Source organism: Vombatus ursinus, unplaced genomic scaffold, assembly GCF_900497805.2.
Source record: "Vombatus ursinus unplaced genomic scaffold, bare-nosed wombat genome assembly UNPS02005459.1, whole genome shotgun sequence".
NCBI classification, from domain to species: domain Eukaryota; kingdom Metazoa; phylum Chordata; class Mammalia; order Diprotodontia; family Vombatidae; genus Vombatus; species Vombatus ursinus.
Window position 1 is genome coordinate 594,167 of NW_020945237.1, and position 22,075 is coordinate 616,241.

Here is a 22,075-nt window from a genome sequence, read left to right on the forward strand (position 1 = left end):
AAAAAAACTGAGACTTGGGGTGGTCAAGCTACTTGTTGAAGATCACAGAGTGTCTGAGACAGGATTTGAACTCATGTCTTCCAAACTCCAAATCTGGCACTCTATCTATTGTACCACACAGCTGCCTTCATAATTCCTGAGGGTATTTCTCGCTCCTTGGTTCGGAGTCTGAAGAGGAGAAGAAGCCTGAAATCTTTGTCTTTGAAACAATTAGGATGGACCATTGTCTTAGAAGGAAATCTTTGTTGTGAGAGTGGGGGGGAGATGACTGGCTCAGAATGTATGGGAAGGATACCGGTGGACACTTTAGCTTCATAATCATTCCTCTACAGGAAGTACTTCTGGCTTTAACTTTCTTTCTTATTAAAATATATTTTTATTTATTTTGGTAAACTTTTCTCAATTACATTTTTTTTTTAAAAAGTTCATTTTTAAAAATTGAGTTCCAAATTCTCTCCTTCCCATCCCTCATCTACCCCTTGACAAGGCAAGCAATGTGATATTGATTACACATGTGAAGTCATGCAAAACATTTCCATATTAGCAATGCTGCAAAAGAAAATACACAAAAATCTCCTGAGAAAAAATGAAGAAAGTGAAAAAATATACTTCCACCTGCACTCATAGTTGATCAGTCCTCTCTCTGGAAGTAGATGGCATTTTTCATCATGGGTTCGTTGGAACTGTCTTGGATCACTCTGGCTCTAACTTTCATCAAGACACTTGCCCCACCTTTTCAGCCTCCTTTTATGTGTTACCTTCCCTCCTTGGAAAGTAAGCTTCTTGAGGGCAGGGACTATCTTTCTGCTGGTATCTGTATTCTCAGAGCTTAGCACAAGGCCTGGTACGTAACAGGTGCCAAATAAATGCATGCTGAAGTGAACTATTGAAATCACATCTCTGTTAAGAGCTTTGGCTACAAGACTAGATGACAATTTTTTTTTCTGTAGCTTCTCTATCTATTAATATGGGGATAAGAACACTAGGATTTCTGTACACAGCATAGAACTGTCTTTGCTGAATTTGAGCCCATCAAACAGGGAATTTAAGGGATGCTAGGATTGGCCAAGGAATGCCTAAACCACAAAGCATCCAATGGCTATAGATAGCGAGGTCATTCGCCTCTTGCCTCTGTACAAAGGTCACGGAGGTGGGTGATTCACCAGATGCAGGGCTTTCTCCAGTGAATTATCTCTGTCACCACCAGCCTCTGGGTTTTTTCATATCTTTAAAAATCATCAATGCTGATAATCAGCAGTACAAAAGCCAGGGCAGGTGCTTCAGTTGAGCTTCCTGCTCTATTAAGCACTATAGTAATAGGAGGAGAATTAATAGGGATGAAGGAAATATCTCCACCAAAGCCTTCTCTGGAGGTGATAACCTGGTTAGTCACAGACTAACAGGAAAGAAAGGGGATAAGGGCAAATGACAGGTAGGAATCATCTGAGTGTTCTCCCCCCACCAAGAGCAATTTTCCCAAATAGCCTAGAGAAACCAGAGTGGTAGAGACGTCTCAGGTCTAGACAATAATAACAATCCACTATTAAGCACCTACATGTCAGAACTGGTGAGGGGCACAAAGACAGAAGCTTACATTCCAGTACCAGCCTTGGAGTCAGGAAGACCTGTACTTGAGTCCCATCTCTGATACATGTTAACTTCCTTTTTCCCTTGTGTGTGACCATGAGCAAGTCACTTTAACCTGGGGCCCAGGCAACTCTCTAGGATGAGTAACAGAAAAGTACATTGGTGGACGGAGTTTATACACTGGGAATTCCCAACACTGATAAAATCATAGGTCTGAGCCAAAATAATAATAACCATGACAATATTATCTAGGTCTAGTTACTAAAGTTTGAGATAAGGAGAGGTAGTTGACAACAAAAAACAAAACATACTCCTCAAAAAACCCTTATCCCTACTTGCATTTATAAGCCATACTCTTGACCAATCAACCCTTCTTTTCAGGCGCTGATGGGGCGACTTTAGGACTGCTTACTCCCAGTGGGATGGGATCCCAAGGCCAGCCTTCATTCCCAATTCCAACCTCAGAAGTACTTGGTGACTCACGTTTGGATGGCGTTGAGCCCAGCCATCTTCATCTTGAGAAGACGATCTTTCCAGTAGAACCGAGGTATGCGGGAGTAATGGATGCTCCCAGAAATGTAGCGGAATGGCTTGCCATCTTTGAGGAACTGGTCCCCGTTATAATCGATCTCAAACGTTCTGTTGGCCTGTATAAAACAACAAAATGAATGTGTGTGTGAATTTGTCCATTCACTCATTCTTAGACAAGATTCTGTCAGAATCTCCTCACTATTGCTGCTCCATCTTCTGGAGTTGGCAGAAGCCTTTGGGAGCTTGGAATAAAAACACATAGGGACCTTTATCTAAAAATACCACATTTATCTGTGATCTGCAAAAGCTTAACTATATGATATGGTTTTTTTTTCCCCTATAGTTTCTTCCCATGCTAGAGAACATACCAACACAAAACTAGAATAATAAAACAGCTAGACCAAAGGGCAGAAAGGCCTCTGATCCTTTGTGCTACAGGGTAAGAGTATCCATGCTATTCGGATCATATCTGAAGATGGCAAGCACATAGAGCACCCTTTGATCAAGTACTAAACCTGGAGTCAGGGTGATAAGAGTTCAAACCCCATCTCCGGCACATAACTAGCTGTATGAGGGACAACAGGACAAAGGATCAGAGATTTATTGCTGGAAGCGACCTTGAATATCAGATGAAAGGAACCAGATTAAAATGTAACTGGGCAATGTTTAACAAAATAAATAAAAATATAACACACCATAATGCTAATTTGTGGTGTTCTAAGACAACGCGCTGCCTGTAGGGATCTATTCCTATATAAAGGGGTCATAAAGGGACTAGACTTAAGTCCAACCCCTTCATTTTGCAAGTGAGGAACAGAGGCCCATAGAGGTTAAGTAATGTGCCCAAGGTGTCACAGATAGAGACAGGCAGGATTTAAACTCAAATCTTCTATTTCTTCCTCTCTAAAAGGAAATGGAACAGGTAACCTCTTAAGGTCCCTTCCAGCTCCAAATCCTATGCCCTTTGAGAAGAGAAACCACAGGCAAACACACCTGTCACTGTGAGACCTTTGCTCAGTAACTATCTGGGTCATACTCATGGCCCAAGGAGAAAATGAAGATGAAGTGAGATGTATCCTGTTACCCTCCCTAAGACTGAGAGAATACAGTCAAGGTACCACTGTCCTCTAGTGGAGAAAAGCAGAATCCCAGAATCCCAGAAACTAGAGTCCCTAAGGGTTCTAAAAAAATTTTTTTTGAGTCCTGGCCTCCTTCAACAATCAGCCTAGTGATTTTTAAATGCACAACATAAAATAACATAAGAAACTCATTTATTGAAGTACTCAAAACAAAATCTTTTTAAAGTTCACGAACCAGAGTTTATAAACCTCTCAATTCTACCCTAACCCATAACTGAACAAGAATCCCCTGTGTGACCTACCCAACCAATGTCAGTCAACCTTTGCTTCAAAGACCTGAAAAGGAGGAAGAAGCCCAGACCTACTCCTGGAGCAGCCCCATCCCACTACTGGCTATCTCTGAGCCTTGGGAATTTGATCCCCCTTACCTCAAGCCTCTTGACAATTTCCCCCCCTCTATTTCTAGGTCTCGCTGTCTGGGGCCAAAATGAACAGATCTGACCCCTTTTTGCCATCCCATCCTTTCAAAAAAACTGAAGACTGCCACAATGCCCCCCTCTACTCAGTATTCCACCAGTTTTTCCATTCAATTTTCACAGGGCATGAAACTGAGACCCTTCACCATGCTGGTAACCCTATTCTAGAAGCCTGTTAATGTCCTTCGTAAATTACAGCCCCCAGAGCACAACACCAGGAAAAAAGCTGAGGAAAATTATCACCTTTCTATTCTTGGGAACTACATTTCTCTAGGTATTTTCCACCTTTTTAAATCACGAACTTAAAAATCAAGAGATCAACATTTCCATATGCAACAAAAAGAGAGGCTTGTATATAAAACTGAACTACTGGACATATTAAATTTAATGTTAAATGCATTTATTATTTAAAATATCACCTCTTAACTGGAGCCCAGGATCAGACTGACTTTCTTGGCTGCCGTATCTAGATGGCATCTCAGCGTCTGTGTTTGTGCCAAGAATGGCCAAGTAGACCGGGAGGAGGAGGAGTCAGAAATCATCAGTCTCCTTGAAAAAGGGCAATGATGATTTCTCTAAACTGGTCCTACTATTAAAAAGGAGGGTTTTACTATTTGGGAGTATACCTGGGATGTTTTTAGGTCTTTCCCCCCCCCCCCCAAAAAAAAAAGGCAACATGACCTGATTTCTCTAGGCTTCCGGCCACATCCACAGCACCAGTATCAGTAGCTGCATAAAGATAGTGTGTCAGTTAAATCACTTCCAAATTATATTCACAGCACAACTGATACATCAAATCAAGCTTGAGTGACTTGTCCAAGGCCACACAGGAATTATGGGACTTTTAATAAGCAGAATTCAGCCAAAATACACTCGGGCTTCAAAGTCGCTGTAACATGAAACATCAGTAAAATTCATAACTGGCATTTTTTTCTGTCAGCCTTTAATGGGGCTGGTTAGACTAGGCGTCTGCCCTCAGATGGTGATAGGCATCAATGAATGCACCTGAGCACAGCCCCCAGCTCCAAAGGAATCCCACCCATCCCTTATTTGATCTACTCACAATTTTAATCAAAGAGTTACAACTCCTGGGGCTTGCTTAAGCTCAGACTGGTGCATTCATTCAAAGAAGGTGCTCTTTATGAAGCCACCATATTGCCCCTAATAGCCACAGGCTACCTGGAGGTCTTGCTAGGTCTGGATGGAGGTGGCTTTATTTCACTGAGTCAGACAAATCATGGGGGCACAATGCAGTGGAATGCAGAGGTGTTCTTGCGTCCCTCCTGAATGACTACGTCCACCAGTGCTTGGGAAGCCTCTGAGAAATTCAAAGCAAATGAGTCTTGGGGTTTGTCTCTGTTCCTCGAAATCATGGACCTGACAAGCCCAGATTTGCTCAGGGAAACTCTGAAGGGCCTCATAAAGCTGCCCAAAAGAGTACAAGGCCACCTCTTACATTTCCTAACTCTTATTATTTGGAGACACTTGTAGATGTCTAGAATTTCTAGGACACACCACAAGGGCTGTTGGGGGAGAACGGATGTCTCTGAGGAGTAAAGTTTGGTTGGCAAGGAAGGAAGTCAATGAAAGGTAAATGTGCTCAACTGAGATGTGAGAGAGACAGAAAGAGAAAGAAGAAGGGGAGAGGAGGAGAGAGAGAGAGAGAGATATGCTAAAATGGGAGAACTAACAGTCACTAACTATGGTTAGAAAGCATTGGTGGTGTGGTAGAAAAATGGGTAGAGTTGGAAATCTGGAGACCTGGGTTCAAATCTTACCTTTTACTTTCACTATATCTTTCTATGGATATCTATATGGAGAGAGAGAGAGAGGAGGGAAGAGAGAGAGAAAGAGAGAAAAGAGGAGAGAGAGAAAGGAGAAGAGAGAAAAAAAGAGGGGAAGAGAGGAAAAGAGAGAGAGAGAGAGAAGAGCACTTGACACTAGCTGTGTGACCCTGGGCAAGTCATTTAACCCCATTGCTTAGCCAAAAAAAAAAAGAGAGAGAGGAGAGACAGAGACAGAGACACTATTGAGGGAAACACAAGAAAGTATTTTGTAGCCTCTGGCATCAGGGTGTTTATCCTCAAAATGGGAAGAAAGAGCCTTCATACATGAAGATTACAAGAACTTAAGACAATATATTGCTAAATACTGAACAAAGAGTTAGTCCCTAGGGCAAGTGATATTGGAGTTCAGTCACTTGGACCAGCAGTGTCAGGAAAATTTCATGAGAGACAGTCAGAAGGCCTGGGTTCAAGCTCCACCTCGGCCATTTACTAGCTGCACGACCCTGGGCAGGCTATTTTCTCTCCCAGGGCCTCAGTTTCCCTATATATAAAATAAAGGGACTGGGCTAGATCAAGGGTTCTTTTTTGGGGGAGAAGGGATGCAACTGGGGTTAAGTGACTTGCCCAGGGTCACACGGCTACTACGTGTCTAAGACCAAATTTGAACTCACATCCTTCTAACTCCAAGGGCAGCGCTCTACCCACGGTGCCACCTAGCTGCCCCTAGACCAAGGGTTCTTAAGCCGGAGGCCATGAACTTGTTTCTCAAAATATTTTGATATGTATTTAAAAACATTATTCTAAGGAGTTCATGGGCTTCACCAAACTTCCAAAAGTTTCCATCTAATCTAACAATCTGATATATAACATTTATAATTTGACATAACAAATTATAATTGGATAATACCATTTGACAAATGAGGAGGAGATTTGCCTGGGGTTACAAGGAAACAGACCACAAAAGAGCCGAGGACTTCCTGGAGGAGGTGGTCTCTAAGTATAAAAATGAGGACAATGCTTATAGCAGCTGCCTCCAAGGATCAGCTGAGTTGATAACTATCAAGTACTTTGCAACTGCAAAGAGTTACCAAAAGTGCCCATTATTCACCACTGGACCCGAAGATGAGCAATATTTGGACCGAAAGAAGGGGCCAGAGGACTAAATTCCAGGTGGGAACAGGAATGAAGTATGTTTGAGAAATGAGCAGAGGCACCCCGATCTCCCACTGTGGAGACTGGAATGGAGGGTCCTGGTGGTTTGGGGGGTGGGGAAAGGAGTCTAAATGCTAGGTAAAGAAATCTGTCCCTTATTAAAGGGAAGCTATTCATTTTTAAATAAGAGATAACGAAAGCTGAACTTCTGGAAGGTTGATCATCTGGTGAATCAGAGAATAGAAAGAGAAAATTAATTAATAAGCTATTAAAATAATCAAGGTAGAAAAAATAAAGTCTTGGACTAGCGTGGTGACAATAGGAAGGCAGGAGAGATATTAAAACATCTCAAAATAATATAATAGTTCACATTTAAATACGTATAGTTCACAAAATCTTGACACAACAGCACTGTAAGATAGGAGCTATCATACTCACTTCACAGAAGAAATTAAGGTTTACATGAATTAAGTGACTGGCCAGGGTCGTGGAGTATCTGAGATGCTGGTTCAAAGTCAGGTCTTCCAGCTCTAAGTACAGTATAATATTGACCATACCATATGCCCTGAGATCCCATCATTAATGGGGTAGAGAGAGAAGGAACATTTGAAAATGACTGTCAAGTTCCAAGTCTGGGTTACTGGTAAAAAAAAAACAAACAAACAAACAAACAAAAAAACCCAACAGGTGTGAACGGTGAACGGTGTGAAGGCCAGAAATAAGTCAGGGACTTTCCCCTGCAGCTTGCTTGCCTGAGGCCCAAATATTTACCTAATAAATTAACTGGCACAAGCACTGAAATGATAATCCAAGTGTGACGTTTTTATTTCATAATCAGAATGCAGTGTATGGATGTTGTTGAGATACTAGTGTTTACAACTTACGTGATCCCAGAAAAACTCATTAGCTACAGAAATAATTCAGTGCAAAGCAAAACACATATGTATCACGGACCCCATCATCATCCCTCACATGGATATAATATAAATATTGCTTAACGGAACAGAAAAGATGGGAATCTCACAGTGAACATATAATAAAATAAGTGCTTCTTAACTGCTCTTGTCTTTTTCAAAGTTATCTCTCCTGCTGAAACATTCCAATGGTCATTGACAACAATCCTTCCTAAAACATTGCACATAACATTCAATTCACATAATGAGGATCTGTGAAGATTCCCTTTGTTTTTCTACCCTCAGCCTCAGTTCTTGTTACATTATTTGTGCACATTTCAGGATTACGAGGAAAGGCAACTGTTTATAGTACAATACAATCACAACAGACATTTTCTAGAGCATGTGAGAACATTAATAGCAGCAACTGTGGCTTCATGTCATGAGATCTATGGTTACGAGGGATCTGGGCCATGCCACCCTCAAGTTCCACAATTACGTACTGGGTATGAGCCCTCCCCATGGCCTTGAGACTTCACTAAGAGTCCTTCATGTGAGTAACCTCCTCCAAGGTTTCAGAGAATCCTTCGGAATGGAAGCTACTTGAGGACAGGGGCAGTCTTTTTTTTCTTTGTGACCTTCCCCCTCCCACAGCATACATAGACCTGGTATACAGTAGGCACCCATTAAATGCTTGCTGATGATTGACAGATAGCCTGGGTTACTACTCTTGACAAGAAAGAGCTATATTTGATGGGTTAGTATGGTCAAAAACTTATCACATAATAATAAACATTTATGGAGAGCATTTTTGAGGGTGGCAAAATGTGCTGCATACATGATCTCACTGAATCCTCTTAACAGCCCTAAGAGATAACCTATTATCTCCTGTTATTCCCATTTCACAGATGAGGAATCACAGAGCAGTCGATAACAGGGGTAGAATTCAAAGACAGGTCTTCGGACTCCAAGCCCAGAGCTCCACTCCCTATAAAACACTGCCACCTACTGGCCAACATGCTGGTTTTTGAACATTTCCGTATTTGGCTTCCCTAGTCTCTCCAATAGCAATGAGCTACCATGCTAATACTCCATTGGAAAGATCTGGAGATGTGTCAGGGTTTCCCAAGAGATTCAAAACCATCAGGATGCGTCAAGTGATCCCAAAGACCCTTTCACAGTGGAGCCAAGAAGGAATCTAGTACAGGAGAAAGAGTATGGATTCTAGACTCAATCTAAGCAACAAGCATTTATTAAGCACCTACCATTTGCCAATCACCATGCTAAGCACTGGGGTACAAATAAAAGCCAAAACACACAAACAAAAAAAAAAAGAAAAACCAAAAACCCAGTCCCTGCTCTCAGTCTAACGGGGGAGACAACATGCATACAACTGTTTGTTGTTGTACAGTTGTTTTTCAGTTGTTCCTGACTCTTTGTGACTCCATTTGAGGTTACAAACAAGATATACACTGGATAAATCAAGAGTAGTCTCAGAGGGAAGGCACTAAGATTAAGGAGGACTGGGAAGAAGATGGATGTGGGTTTGAATCTCACCTCTGAAACTTACTTGACCTGTTTCCACAACTGTTAAAAATAAAGGGATTAAATACTAGATTGCCCCTGAGGTCCCTTTCAGCTCCAAATCAATGACTATATCTACCCTTCCTCCACAATGAGCCCTCTTCTGGTATGCAGTTCATGTTAGACATTTCCCCTAGTCATAGGAAGGCACTCCCATAAGGCCACACCCTCTTCTTTGAATCTCTATTTGTTTATTTGTTAAATGAGGTTGTACTAGATGGCCCCTAGGCTACTTTCAGCTCTAAATCCAGTAAGATTACCATCTTCCTCTAATTCCTCTAATTCATGAGAATTAATTATATGAAAAAACACCCAAGGGAAGTACTGAAGGGGATGCAAAGATGATTAAAACATGGCCCTTGATATCAAGAGGCTTCTAGTAAGGAAGATAAAACAATTTGCCAAAAAATAAAATATGGAATGTCAATCAATAAACATTAAGCCCCTACTATATGCAAGGCACTAGGCTAAGTACTTACTAACTGCAAAAAAGGGGGAGGAGGAGTTAGAAGAACGCCAAGGAAGAAGTCTGGTTCTACCCAAGAGTTGACTCTTGGGTAGAAAGGCCTGTGAGAGAAGGCCGGATTTGAGCTGGTCATGCATGACAGATGAATAGAATTTCAGTGGGCAGAGAGGTGGAGGGAGGGTGGCAATATTAAACTTAGTAGCCATTTCACAAAGACCCAGAAGGGAATAAGGTCGTGCCAGGATTACCTGGATCACAGATGAAGGAGAAAGATTTATTTTGGCATGACTACTAAAGCAAGTTCCTATGAGCTGTTCAAAAGCCAGGATGGAGGCACCATCAGACTGAATCTGGTAGGTACAAGGTAAATGGGACTAACGGAGAAAACAGCTTATGGGACACAATGACTTCTGGATCATTTCTGGGTCATTCTCTGAAACTTGTGTCTGAAGCATGCTGGTTCTCATAACCAAGGGGAAGGGAAGAGGGAAAAATTATGGAGGAAGAAGGTGGAAGGTGGCTTAATAAAAAGATCCCAAATGGGACTAGTTGCCCATAAAGCCATAGCATCCTAATCTGGGAGGGACCTTTGGAGACACAGTTAAACCAGGGCAGGTTCCCCACCCCTAAAACCAACTCTTGTACTCACCAGAGGAAAAACAGGATGTCTGGATCCACCATAGCCACCAGGCCTGACAAAGACTACCCCACAACTCCCATGATGTCCTTTTTCCACAAAGGCATGAACCTGAGAAAGGACAGTTACTAAGACGAATTTCCGGACAAAGGAAGGATTGGTTCAACTGAGGCTCCCTGCATTTGAAAGGATAACTACCATGGGGAGTCTCCTGAGGCCACCCTTGACATGAATCTCTGAAACTCATTTCTCAACATATATGAGAGTGACTGAGAAAGTGATAAGCTGATGAAATCTGGAACTGCAGAGGAATCTGAAAGGTAAATGCTACAAAGGAAAGTATAAATGAGGACAAGGAAGGAGCAGAATTAGAGGGCAGTAAGATCAAAGAAAATGGGTTAATGCGACTCCTCTGAGAAGACAGGGGACAAAAGCTAGTACTGGTGAGAAAGGCGAAGGCTACAGAGGCCCAGCCATGGCAGAAGAGCATAGGAAGCTGGATGCACTCAAATGGCGGCTGTGGGCGGAGAGAGTGAGAGCCATCTTCAAGTCCTTAAAGGGGCTGGCCTTCTTCCTCTTGGTTCCAGAAGGTAGAACCAGTAACCATGGATGGATGGATGGTCATCATTCTAATTAAGTGGGATGTGAGAAACAGCTTCCTAACACTGAGAGCTGTCCAGCATGGAAAAAGGGCACTTAGGGAGATCGTAAGTTCCTCCTCACCGGAGATCTCCAAGGGAATGCGGTCATGAGAACTTGCCAGGTGAGATTCCTTTCTTGTACTGGTGTGACAGAGAATGAATTCTCACTCAAGTATGGATTGGTCTACATGTCCCTCACAATTATGATTTTCTTTGATCCTGTAAAGGCCAGATGGCAAGAGAGGAAAGACTGGGTCTTGGAAGTGGTGAGCACTATGGAAATATGGTCTTGCATGACTTCACATGTATCATGGGTATTATATTGCTTGCCTTCTCAATAGGTGGAGAAGGGGCTGGAGAGAGGAAAGAATTTGGGATTCAAGTTTTTTTTTAATTTTTTAATTAATTTTTTAAAATTTAATTTTAATTTAATTTAAGCTAATTTAATTTAAATTAAATTAATTTTTTAAGGAAGTAGTGGGCAGAATGTCCATTGGAATTGGGATGACCTCGTCTTAGGGATTGGACAAAGACCCCTGTGGTCCCTCCCATGTGTAAAATTCTACAATTCAAGAACACGTAAGGACCTAACAGCTGTAGAGAGAGGCACAATTAACTGGACACTCCTAAGAGACTGAGCCAGGCACAAATGCTTGGAAAGGAACAAAATACAAGGGATAACAGATGAAAACAAACACTACATGGTGCCAACACTATCATAATTTTATCTCTCTAGCCCCTCATTCCCTCATTTGTAAGAGGAGGATGCTGGACAAGATCATCCCAAAAAGCTCTTTTTAGGACTAGAATTCCATGGAAGAAGAAAGTAATAAATATCTTCATCACTTTAAGAAAACCTACATAGATATATTTATTAATGGCTGAAATCACTTATGTTTTTTATATGTGCTCTTTATGTAGATCCAATCTCCTTTTGAAACAGTAAGCTTTGCAAGGACATGGATGGTCTCAAGTTTACCCTGCACATGGTAATGCACATTAGTGCCAAGCTCAAGTGAATATTCTATCATTCTACACATTTTTGAAGGATGACAACCCATATGGATCAATTAATTTGTTGTTTGTTAGTCATTTCAGTCATGTCAGACTCTTTGTGACTCCATTTGGGGTTTTCTTAGCAGAGAGAATGGGATGGTTTGCCATTTCCTTCTCCAGCCCACTTTATAGATGAGGAAACTAAGGCAAACACGGTTAAGTGACTTATCCAGAGTCACACAACTAGATTCTAAGGCCGTATTTGAACTCAGGTCTTCCTGACTCCAGGCCAGATGCTCTATCCATTTATCACCTAGCTGCTGATCAATTAACTGTTGTCTGACTCTTCACCCCATTAATTAGCCAGCATTTAAGTGCCGACTATATGCCAGGGACATCATGTCAGCAAGAAGGAAAAGCATCCACCAGTCATGGTATTTTAGAACTACAAGGATCCTTAAAGGAATAATCCCTTTGCTGGATTCAACAAACTTTTAAAAGTAACACTTGAGGAAACTGAGGCACAGGGAGCACCCAACATCTGTGCTCCCCATCGGCTGCTCTATTAACAGGAGGCTGTAGGTGGTATCTACCTGGAGTTGAGTAGCGTCTTCTTTCTACTCCACACAAAGCAATGACTCTGATTGGGCCCCCAAACTCTTCCTACCAGTGCTCCTCACTTCCTGAAGCCTCTGCTAGCATGTGGCTCTTTCCCACTCTAGCTTCAGGCTTCTTTCCAGCTCTGGTCGCCCTCCTTCTCCTTCACCCCCTCTCGCTCCCCCTCTACCACTCCTAGCTGCTGAGAGCCTGAACACTAAGACCATGGTGGGCTGAGTGGTCCAGTGGGGACTTTAGATTATCTTCCTGGTCCCTAGGACATTTGAAGTTGGGAAACAGGATTGTAGACCATACCTCTTTCCAATTGTGATACCCTAACAGGAAGAAGATGAGAAAGGGAAAGAGAAAAATGCACCTTCCTATGGCACTGAAAGTTGGATTTGAAGTCAGAAGATCTGGGTTTGAATCACTTAACTATCTGGGTGGCTATGGGCAGGCCATTTCATCTCTAAAAACTTAAGTGTCCTCAGTTTAAAGTAAAAGATTGGTCCAGATGTCCTCTAAGGGCCCTTCCAGCTCAAAATCTATTAAGAAAATAAGCTTTTTCAGATTTAGGAGAGTTTACATCAACAGCCATTAAAGATATTTTTAAAAAATCAAATTGCATACAGTAAAACAAACTCAAAAAGTATTTTTATACATACAAGTAACATTGTTCAGCATACAGAGAGGCCTCCACAATAAGAACATTCTCTCCAGGATTAGCTGCCCAACATTCCTTATGTACCTGAGGTCTAATCCTACACATTCAGAGAAGGATCCCAGGCAACAGGGCTTTTAAACGTATTTTTGGGTTTCCATTCAGAAGCACATTCAAATAGTGGTAAATTCCTATGGTCTGTCAAGGGGCCAATCCTCTTGAAGCAACAGGAAAATAAAGGGGTAAGCGAAAATCCCCAGTCTATTCAACCCAATGTAACTACTTCCTTGGGATCCTCCACTGATAATAAGATGCCGGGTGGGTCTGGGCCTGAAGCCCACCATGCCTGTGATCATTAGCTATCCAGGCCTACAGGGCCAGAGCCCACCCAGTGCTGTTGGGTTGGCTATTTCCTAAATGGGTAGGCATTGGTAAAGACTTCCTCTGGAGAAGTCACTGGATCACTGGCAGAGGGCTCTTCCAAACTCAGGGTGCTTTGGAAGGGAAAGGACCCACAAATACAAAGTACAGAGTTGCTCCCATTTAAATGACATTGGGTCATTTGGGGACCATACTGGGTATGATAGGCTAACGTGAATGTGCAGAGAATCTTTCTGGAGTTTGGGGAGAATTCTTCACACTCAGAGTAGAAGCGTGACACTGATTCGGGAGTCCAAGGTCCTGTGTTCAAATCTCACTTCCCCAGAATTAATTTTCCTGGACCTGTTTCCTCATAAAATGAAGAAACTGGATTGTACCTACCTAAGATCCTTTTTCCAGCTGCAAGTCTAGGATTCTATGAATCTTCCTATAAGTCTTTGCTTAGTGGCTAACAACCATATTCAAGTGTTGACTTAATAATCATTGGGAGGCTAAGTGGGGGGGGGGAAGGCAAAATCTGTCACCTTCATCAGCTTACCATGCCCCTGAGAAACTAGATGTCCCCTACCCCCAATTCCTGAGCCACGGAGCCAATGAATATTTAACCTGTGGCAAGATAAATTAGTTTGCTAGTAACCTGAAAGGGTGTCCCAAGGAAGGAAGGAATCCCAGCTCTGGTAAATTCAAAAATTAAATACTGCATGGGAATCAGCCAGCTATGCCAAAGCAGCCTGGGATCATTGAAAGAGTGCCCCAGCACTATTAGTCAATGTACCTGAGTTCTGCCTCACATTTTCCAGGTATGTGAACCTGGGTGGTTCATCTGAACCTCTCTGAGCCCTCAGTCTCTTCTGCAAATAATAATAATAACTAGGCTCTATATAGTGCTTTAAGGTTTGCAAAGAGTTTTACAAATATTTCATTTTATCCTCATAACAACCTATCGTGGAAGGTAGGTGCCACTTTTAAATGAGAAGACTACCATTCACCCAACCTACCATGAAGGGTATGCCAAACCACTACATACAGTGTAAGTGCTATACAAATGTATTCGTATTATGAACAGATTTTAACTGCAACACTCAAGGTTTTATGTACTTTTTCTTCAAAAGCTGAAGGGATAAGGGTTAATTAGGTAACATCTCTCTAGGACAGGTGACTGGTAGTTAATTATTTCAGTCAAGTACTTTGGAGGACTATGAGATCTAGGTCTATATGGAAGAATTTGATACTGTCAGGATTTTAATAGAAAATAAGGAAACCAAGATTTTTTCTGTCTTTGTATTAGTTGCATTTCCAGAGTAGCTGATAGAAATATGGATGGAACTGGGAAGAGAGACTATTTCCTCTTTGGCCTTCCCACTAACTCTTTCTAAAAAAAGGTCCTGAATCAAAAAGTCCCTGGAAACTGAGCTAAATCCTGAAAAGAAAGTCCTAATAAAAAAAAAATATTGCTGAATATTCAACATTCCCCCATCATCTAAAGATCTTGGACATTATAGTGTGTCTGCTCCAAACAGCTCCCTGCCCCTAACAAACAGTACCTACAAATTTAACAAATCCCAATATAAATTATATTACAAGCCTTGCAAATAAATAGGAAAAGATGACTTTCCCCCATAAATATTTAACCAACCTGCCCCTCCCCACTTATGTAGAAAAATAAGAAATCTGATTTCTTCACATCATACCATTATCAATTCCAACTCAACCCGGGCTGGTAGCCCACCATCTGTTTGCAAGGCTAAAGAGGGCAGATCAGTACAGGTTAAGGTAGACAAAATCCTCTCAATGGGGGATGGGCAGAGGGAGGGCAGGGAAGTTGTTCAGGGAGAGCGAAGGATGATCTCTGTAATTTCTGCCCGGCTTCCCAGTCTCATCGGTATCCCATAATAGGCCGTCCCCGGACTGACATACACAAAGGTGCTCTGCCCCACTTTGTACAGCCCGACAAAGAATGGGTTCAGCAAGTAAGCTCCCACATTCAGCGGGAAGATCTGCCCACCATGGGTGTGGCCAGAAAGGATCAAGTTGATGTCCGGCCGGGCCTGAAGGGCCCACTTGGCCGCCAGGGGCTGGTGAGCCAATAAGATGGTGGCGCGGTCAGGGCTGCAGCCGTCCAAAGCTTTGTTCAGGTCCATGCCGTGGCCAGAGTAATGCAAGATGTCTGCCTCGATGTCATCCACCCCAGCCAAGCAGATCCAGTCATCTTGACTCTTCGCTGATGTCGTCCCAGAGGCGGTGATCTTCACATTCTCGTTGTGGAGGGGCTGGACGTTCAGGGACTTGAGGAGCTCGAACCAGTTGTTGACATCGGATGTGTAGTACTCGTGGTTCCCCGTGACAAAGTAGGTGCCGAGGCGAGAATACAGCCGGCCCAGGGGCTCCACGGCCTTCCTGAGGACGGAGGCCTCGGAGTCAGAAAGGTCCCCCACTATCACAGTGACGTCTGGCTTGAGAGCCTCCACCATGCGCACAAACAACTCCATCTTGGTCCTGCCGACCGTGGGGCCTAGGTGGATGTCTGAGAGGAGCACGACCTTCAGATCGTTCATCGACGGCGGCAACTGGTGAATGGGCACCTGGACAGTCTTCACTGCTGGAGGCTGGGCGGCATTGAGAAGCCCAACCACACTGAGCACAGCGGTCACAGCCACAGCCAGGACCGGCTTCAGGACCGTCCTCCTGGTCTTGTCAATGCTTCCGCTGACCCTGCCCCCCCTCCAGGCCAAGAGCTGGTACCCCTGCTCCATGCAACCCAGGATAAAGAGGAAGAAAATCATAATAATATAAGCACCAAGGCTAGAGTAGGCCACCATGGCGAGCAGGTAGGGCTCCTCAGCCACAAGAAAGAGCATGGTGAAAAAGCTAGAGTGGGCCAAGGCCAGGAAGGCCAAGATAGTCACCTTCCAGGGCCAAAAACACCCCCACTCCACAGCAGGGGAGTGGTACAGGGAAGTGACCGTGCTCCTCCAGATGTACATGGAGCCAATCAGCATAAGCGCGTTGGCAAACAGGGCCAGCTGTAGCCTGAACAGCCAGCGCCGCACCCCAATCTCCAGGTTTCCCGACAGGTAGGTCCGGGATACCATCATGGAAAAGAAGACTCCAGCCGCAGCCAAGGCGGCCTTTGCTTCCAGGGACAGCTGTCTGAGGACAATCATTGTTTCTGCTCCCCAGAGAGAGATGTCCAAATGGTAGGAGGTCCTTCAGGCAGCAGTCCAGCTGGGAAGATGCGTCCAGGTCGGGTCTGCCTGCAACCAGGAACCTTCGTCAGCTCTTTTTCAATATCCAAGTATCCCTTTCCCCTACACAATAGGAAATCTGCCCAAATCCTACCCTCCCCTATCCTGAATTCCACAAAGAGAGGCAGCAGGCAGTTGTTAGGACTTTATGATTGAAAAATGAACACACACACATACACACACACACACACACACACACACACACACACGCAAAATGCTAGAGCAGTCTGTCCAAGTCACTATGTGAATGTGAGGGCCACCATGATGCCTACTAGAATGAAATTTTCAGGATGAGATTGCAGTGCTTTCTACACAGAGGTAGGCTCAAAGACCCCTTTGAAAAATATAGCTGGCAGGAGTAGTCTGAGAGGTATAGAGAATATTGAGTTTAAAATCAGAAGACCTGGATTCAAATCCTACCTCAGATATTTAATACCTGTATGACCCTGTTCAAATCCCTTAAATTCTCTCGGACTCAGTCTCCTCAAAATGGAGGAGTATAATAGCCCCTTCCTCATAGAGTTGTTGAAAGGAAAAAAGACAAGGTGATGAAAAGTGATGTGTAAACCTTAAAAAAAAATCTTCTATTAATATTACTGAATAAAATTCAAAGCAGAGTGATACCTTAAAAGGTAACAAATGAAACAGGGGCTCTACACTTGCCTCCTATGGTCTATTTGCACTTCAAGGTAACTAAGTGTGGCCTAAGCAGAGTTCTAAATTGTTTGAACCTATGTTGTCACCTTAATTAGGACCTTTCCCCTTATGTGCAGGGGAAAAAGTCATGGATTTGAAGTCAGAGCACCCAAGTCCAAATCTAGAACCTGTTATTTGGTATAATGGACAGAATGCTGGGCTTGGAATCAGTAAGACCTAGGTTCAAATCCCACCTCAGACACTCAGACTGTAACTCTCGGCAAATCAGTTAACTCCTCAGTTTCTTATCTGTAAAAGGGAGGAGATGGGGCTGGTAGGTAGTGCATGACCTTCAAATCTGGTCTCAGATCAGACACTTGACACTTACTAGCTGTGTGACCCTGGGCAAGTCACCCAACCCCAACTGCCTCGCCAGGGAAAAAAAAGAATGGAGGGGGACAGGCTAGAAGACCTTAGAGGTCCTTTCTCTGATCATGACCCATCTGACCTTGGGCGATTCACATATTCTCTGGCCTGGCACAGAGCAGGGGTTTAATAAATGTCTCATTTATTAAGTCATTTATCTAATGACTATGCCTCAGTTTCCTCATCTGTAAAATACTTTTTTGGATTAGATGAGTTCTGAGGTCCCCTCCAACTCTCAATCTATATCCCTGTGATCTCCTTAAAGTAAGCTAGAATGTTCCCAAGGACAAAATTAGACTGCTGGTTTTCAAATTTTCCTATGCTGAAATCATAGGAAATTATATATTTAAGTGGGGGTGGTAATTTTGCAGCTGACTATTTTAATATCTTAAAGTCTTATGAGTTAGAAGAAGCCAGTTCACAGCATTCACATGACCTGCATTCACATGGCCTGTAGTTTGCTGATAGCAAACTGGTCTTGAACCTTGGAACTCATCACTGGTCTTGTACCTTGCAATCTAAAAGCCCCTGGGAGGATCCTGACCAGCCAGATAGGGAATTCTCAAGGAGCTGGAGGCTACATGGGGAATACACATACACATATACATATGCACATATAAATATGCATGCATACATGCATCTTCACAGTGCCAGGCATGTGCTTTTGTAAATAAATACATGAAATTTATGGTGCCTGGCATGTGTTTTTATAAATAAATACATTTAAATTTACAGTGATGGGTATATGCTTTTAGAAATAAAAATATATGTAAAATTAGAAGCTTTAGGCATGTAATTTTATAAATAAATATATACATATATGTAAATTTACAGGGCCAAGCATGTGCTTTTCTAAATAAATGTGTGTATATATAGATATGTATATATAAATTTACAAAGCCAGGCACATGCTTTAACTATTATCTCATTTGATTTTATTTGGGCTAATTCCCAGCTTTTAAATTGCCCTTCCCTTAGTCCAGGGTCACAGACCCCTTTGCCATTCTGGTGAAGCCCCTTCCCACAACAATGTTTTTAAATAATTGATAGAAATGTTAAAACTCTGTTAGAGGTAAGTGAAAATAAACATGTAATTTTTGCCTTATCCAAGTACATGGATACCCTCTCTAAAAATCTATGCAGGGATACCAAATTAAGACCCTCCTGCCTCAGAATTTTTTTTTCTTTTTTTTTTTTTTTTTGCTTTTTGGTGAGGCAATTGGGGTTAAGTGGCTTGCCCAGGGTCACACTGCTAGTAACTGTCAAGTGTCTGAGGCTGCATTTGAACTCAGGTTCTCCTGACTCCCAAGGCTGGAGTTCTATCCACTGCACCACCTAGCTGCCCCTAATTCTTGAACGATTTTTTCCATATTTTTTTTTATTTTAAAAAAATTTCTTAACATACTGATTACCTTTTCAATGGGTGGGGAAGGGACCTGAGGGAGGAAGAGAATTCCGAATTCAAAATTCTAAAAAAAAGAATGTTAAAAAAATTTTAATGTAAATTGGAAAATATATTTAACAAAATAAAAAAAATTTTTTAATAATACTGCTGCTAACCCTGCTTTTAGAGTTCTGTGCCTTTTACCAAACATTTTTAAACTGGATATGCAAGGTGTCCTGAATAATTACCAAAAAGTGAAATTTTATTCAACTCAATTCTGCTTCATAAAAAACATGATGTCCCATTACTTTCAGGCTAAAGAATTCCTTCATATTCTCCCAACAGAAAACACAGTAAGCAGGGGTTGTGGGAGTTCACCCACTCATTCTCCAACCAAAAGGTGGGTGGATGATTCTTTCCTCCCCAGCTCCGATCCTGGAGGCCAAGATCAGTCATCCACAAGCAATAATGCATCTCACCTCCCACCTGATGACTCAATGATCCAGGCTTCTCTCCGTACTATGTTTAACAAGCCCAGGTTTCAAGGTGACTTGTACGCCTTTTTCTTGTATGACTTCTTTTACGGCAGAAATGCATCTCACACCCTATCTTAGCATTCTCTGACTGTACACAATGGTGAATTTGGCCCACATCTGGTCACCCAACTGAAAACTCCTGCTCAAACCATGGCAAGCCTGCCGATCAGTGGGCAGAGCTGAGCTGGCCAACTGGGGGTGGGTATTAAGTACTTAAAAGTGCTTAAAAGCACTCATCCGAGAACTTCTGGGACAAAGATGGGAAATGCCCACTGGGAAACCAAGCAAACCAAAGCGCACCCTGGGTGGAAATAGGCTACCACTTCTTGGGCAAGTCGCCGGGCTTCTTGCCTCAGTTTCCCCACCTGTTAAAGGAGGGGTTGGCCCAAGGGGCCGGGCAGCACTGACCCCATGAGCCTAGGAGGGGATTTCCTGCCACCGACTTCCGCAAAGGCTCCGGAGGGCTAAGATGCTAGAAGGACCCCCACTTCCTTTACCCAGCCCAGCCTCCCCCGGGGCCAAGCAGGAAATTGACTCGATCTTTCCAACACAGAGAAAGAAGCAAGCGCAGAGTATGGAAATATGCGCATGGTAAGGACCAACCCCAGGCTGCACAGCCCTCCCTAACCCCGGGCAAAGAAAGAAATGCGAGGAGCGGGAAGCAGCTCTGCCCCGGCAAACAACCCAAACCCCATCCAGGCCCCAGGCGTAAGAAAGCGTCCTCCATCTCCCCACCCCCACCCCAACCGCTGCCCATTGCGCAGGGGAGTGCGGAGGGAAAGCAAAAGTCTCCTGGGCCGGGGACAGGCAGGCAGAGTCGGGGGCAAGTCCGGGACCGCCAGCCTTCCTAGAGGGAAACGCGAGGAAGAGGAGCGGGGAGAAGCCGGCCGCCAGTCCCCAGCCTCCAGCTTGCAGCTCACCTGGGAGCCCGGCACCCTGTCTCCAGAAGCAGCCAGGAGATGCGAGCAGCGAGCCAGCCCTCTGCACCCGTCTGCAGCATCTGCCTGCACCACCACGCAAGCACCAACACAACACGTACCACACACACCCGGCAGGGGAACACTGCGTCCTGCCCAACCACGCACAAACGGCGCGACAGACCCTTCGCGTGGGGTCCCGGAAGAAAACCCAGATGAGGAGGTGTTGGGAGGGGGTGGCTTGGCCGAGCAGGAGCAGCTGCCGCCGCTCCTGCTACAACCTGGGCCTCAGGCCGGCCCCCTCCCCTCCGAGCACACTACCTGCAGACCGGCAGTCAACAGCGGCTGCAGAAGCAGGAAACACCAGAGCTCCCGACGAGTCATGACTGCCGGGCCACGCGAGCCCAGCAGTGCGAGCAAGAGGAGCCCTGCGGGGCCCGCCCTGAGTCACCAGATTGCACTCTAGCCCCAGCCCCGAGCCGGCCTCTCCCGGCGAGTCTCCTCCTCCTCCAGCTAGTCACCTCCGCCTCCTCCTTCTAGCCCCGTGGCCAGCCTACCGCTGCTTACATACCCCCAGCCGCTGTCAGCCGTGCTTGCATCACCAGCGCGGCCCCACTGGCCGAGGGGCTGACAGCAAGAGCGAGATGGGGGTGGGATTGTTTTTGTTTGTTTGTTGTTTTATGTTCAGCTCCTGAGCTCCACGTGGGACACGTGACGGCATCCCCTGGAGGAAGAGGGCGGAGAAGTGCATTTGTACAGATATTTCGACCTTGCTGAGGGCTTTCTGACTTTGCTTATCAAGCAGTCTCCTACCTTCAAATAACATTTGGTGACTTGGACCCCACCCTTTGGCCCTAAAGTGAAAGCCTAGGGTTGAAAAAGTGGAAATACTAGGGGTTCAGACATCATCATTCACAAGTCAAAAAAAAAAGTCCGGGCTTGTCTTCTTGTCCAGTTGGTCCTGGACTTAGCACAGCTCCTGGCACATAGCAGGCACTTAATAAATGCTTGTAGCATGACCGACTGGTACCACTCTTCGTCTAATTATACTAGTCTCTAAGTATACTACTAATATATAGTATATAGTACTAGTACTCTAGTATGCATAAACTGCTGGGTTATTATAGCATTTGAAATTTATGATCTACCCTTTCTTATACATGAGCCTTAGCGACCATCTCTGCCGAAGATTTCAGCCAATCTTTTCACAGACTGTGGATTTTGCATTGTGGGATATACTTGGGCGTTAGTTTCATCATGTGTAAAATGGAGGAGGTGGAGGGAGAAATTGAACTAGAGCACAGTTCTTCACTTTTTTTTTTTTTTTTGGTATTATGGCCCCGTTGGACAGTATCTGATGAAACCTTCCCAAAATAATGTTTTTTAAATGCATAAAATGCATAGGATTGCAAAGGAGACTAATTATATTGAAAGTCGTCAAAATATGGCACGTAGGTAGCACG

General features: G+C 43.8%; 2 protein-coding genes across 4 annotated transcripts in view; both read right to left on the reverse strand.

The window, feature by feature from the left end:
- GLB1 (galactosidase beta 1) overlaps positions 1 to 21,114 on the reverse strand; it is an 82,720-nt gene extending 61,606 nt beyond the window's left edge. Inside the window, exons 1-2 of one of the 2 annotated variants that reach the window (XM_027847821.1) lie at positions 20,934 to 21,114; positions 2,071 to 2,234 (exon numbers count right to left, since the gene is read on the reverse strand). In XM_027847821.1, coding sequence (XP_027703622.1) covers positions 2,071 to 2,234; positions 20,934 to 20,996 — 227 coding nt within the window. In that variant the 5' untranslated portion in view covers positions 20,997 to 21,114. Of the gene's footprint in view, positions 1 to 2,070; positions 2,235 to 15,159; positions 15,269 to 20,933 lie in introns of those variants that run through there. The other variant, XM_027847822.1, reaches the window with a different exon arrangement.
- Positions 15,272 to 21,001, reverse strand: TMPPE (transmembrane protein with metallophosphoesterase domain). Of its 2 annotated transcripts, none has more exons than XM_027847823.1 (2): positions 20,934 to 21,001; positions 15,272 to 16,722 (listed from the first exon to the last, which is right to left on the reverse strand). In XM_027847823.1, the coding sequence occupies exon 2, from the start codon at positions 16,630 to 16,632 to the stop codon at positions 15,295 to 15,297; it is 1,338 nt and encodes a 445-aa protein (XP_027703624.1). In that variant the 5' UTR covers positions 16,633 to 16,722; positions 20,934 to 21,001; the 3' UTR covers positions 15,272 to 15,294. The 2 variants fall into 2 exon arrangements, with proteins under 2 accessions (XP_027703624.1, XP_027703625.1); XM_027847824.1 differs by lacking the exon at positions 20,934 to 21,001 and adding an exon at positions 20,616 to 20,685.
- Positions 21,115 to 22,075: the final 961 nt, after the last annotated feature.

Coding starts and splice junctions, on each gene's coding strand:
- TMPPE (XM_027847823.1), bottom strand. CDS start 16,632: ATGATTGTCCTCAGACAGCTGTCCCTGGAAGCAAAGGCCGCCTTGGCT.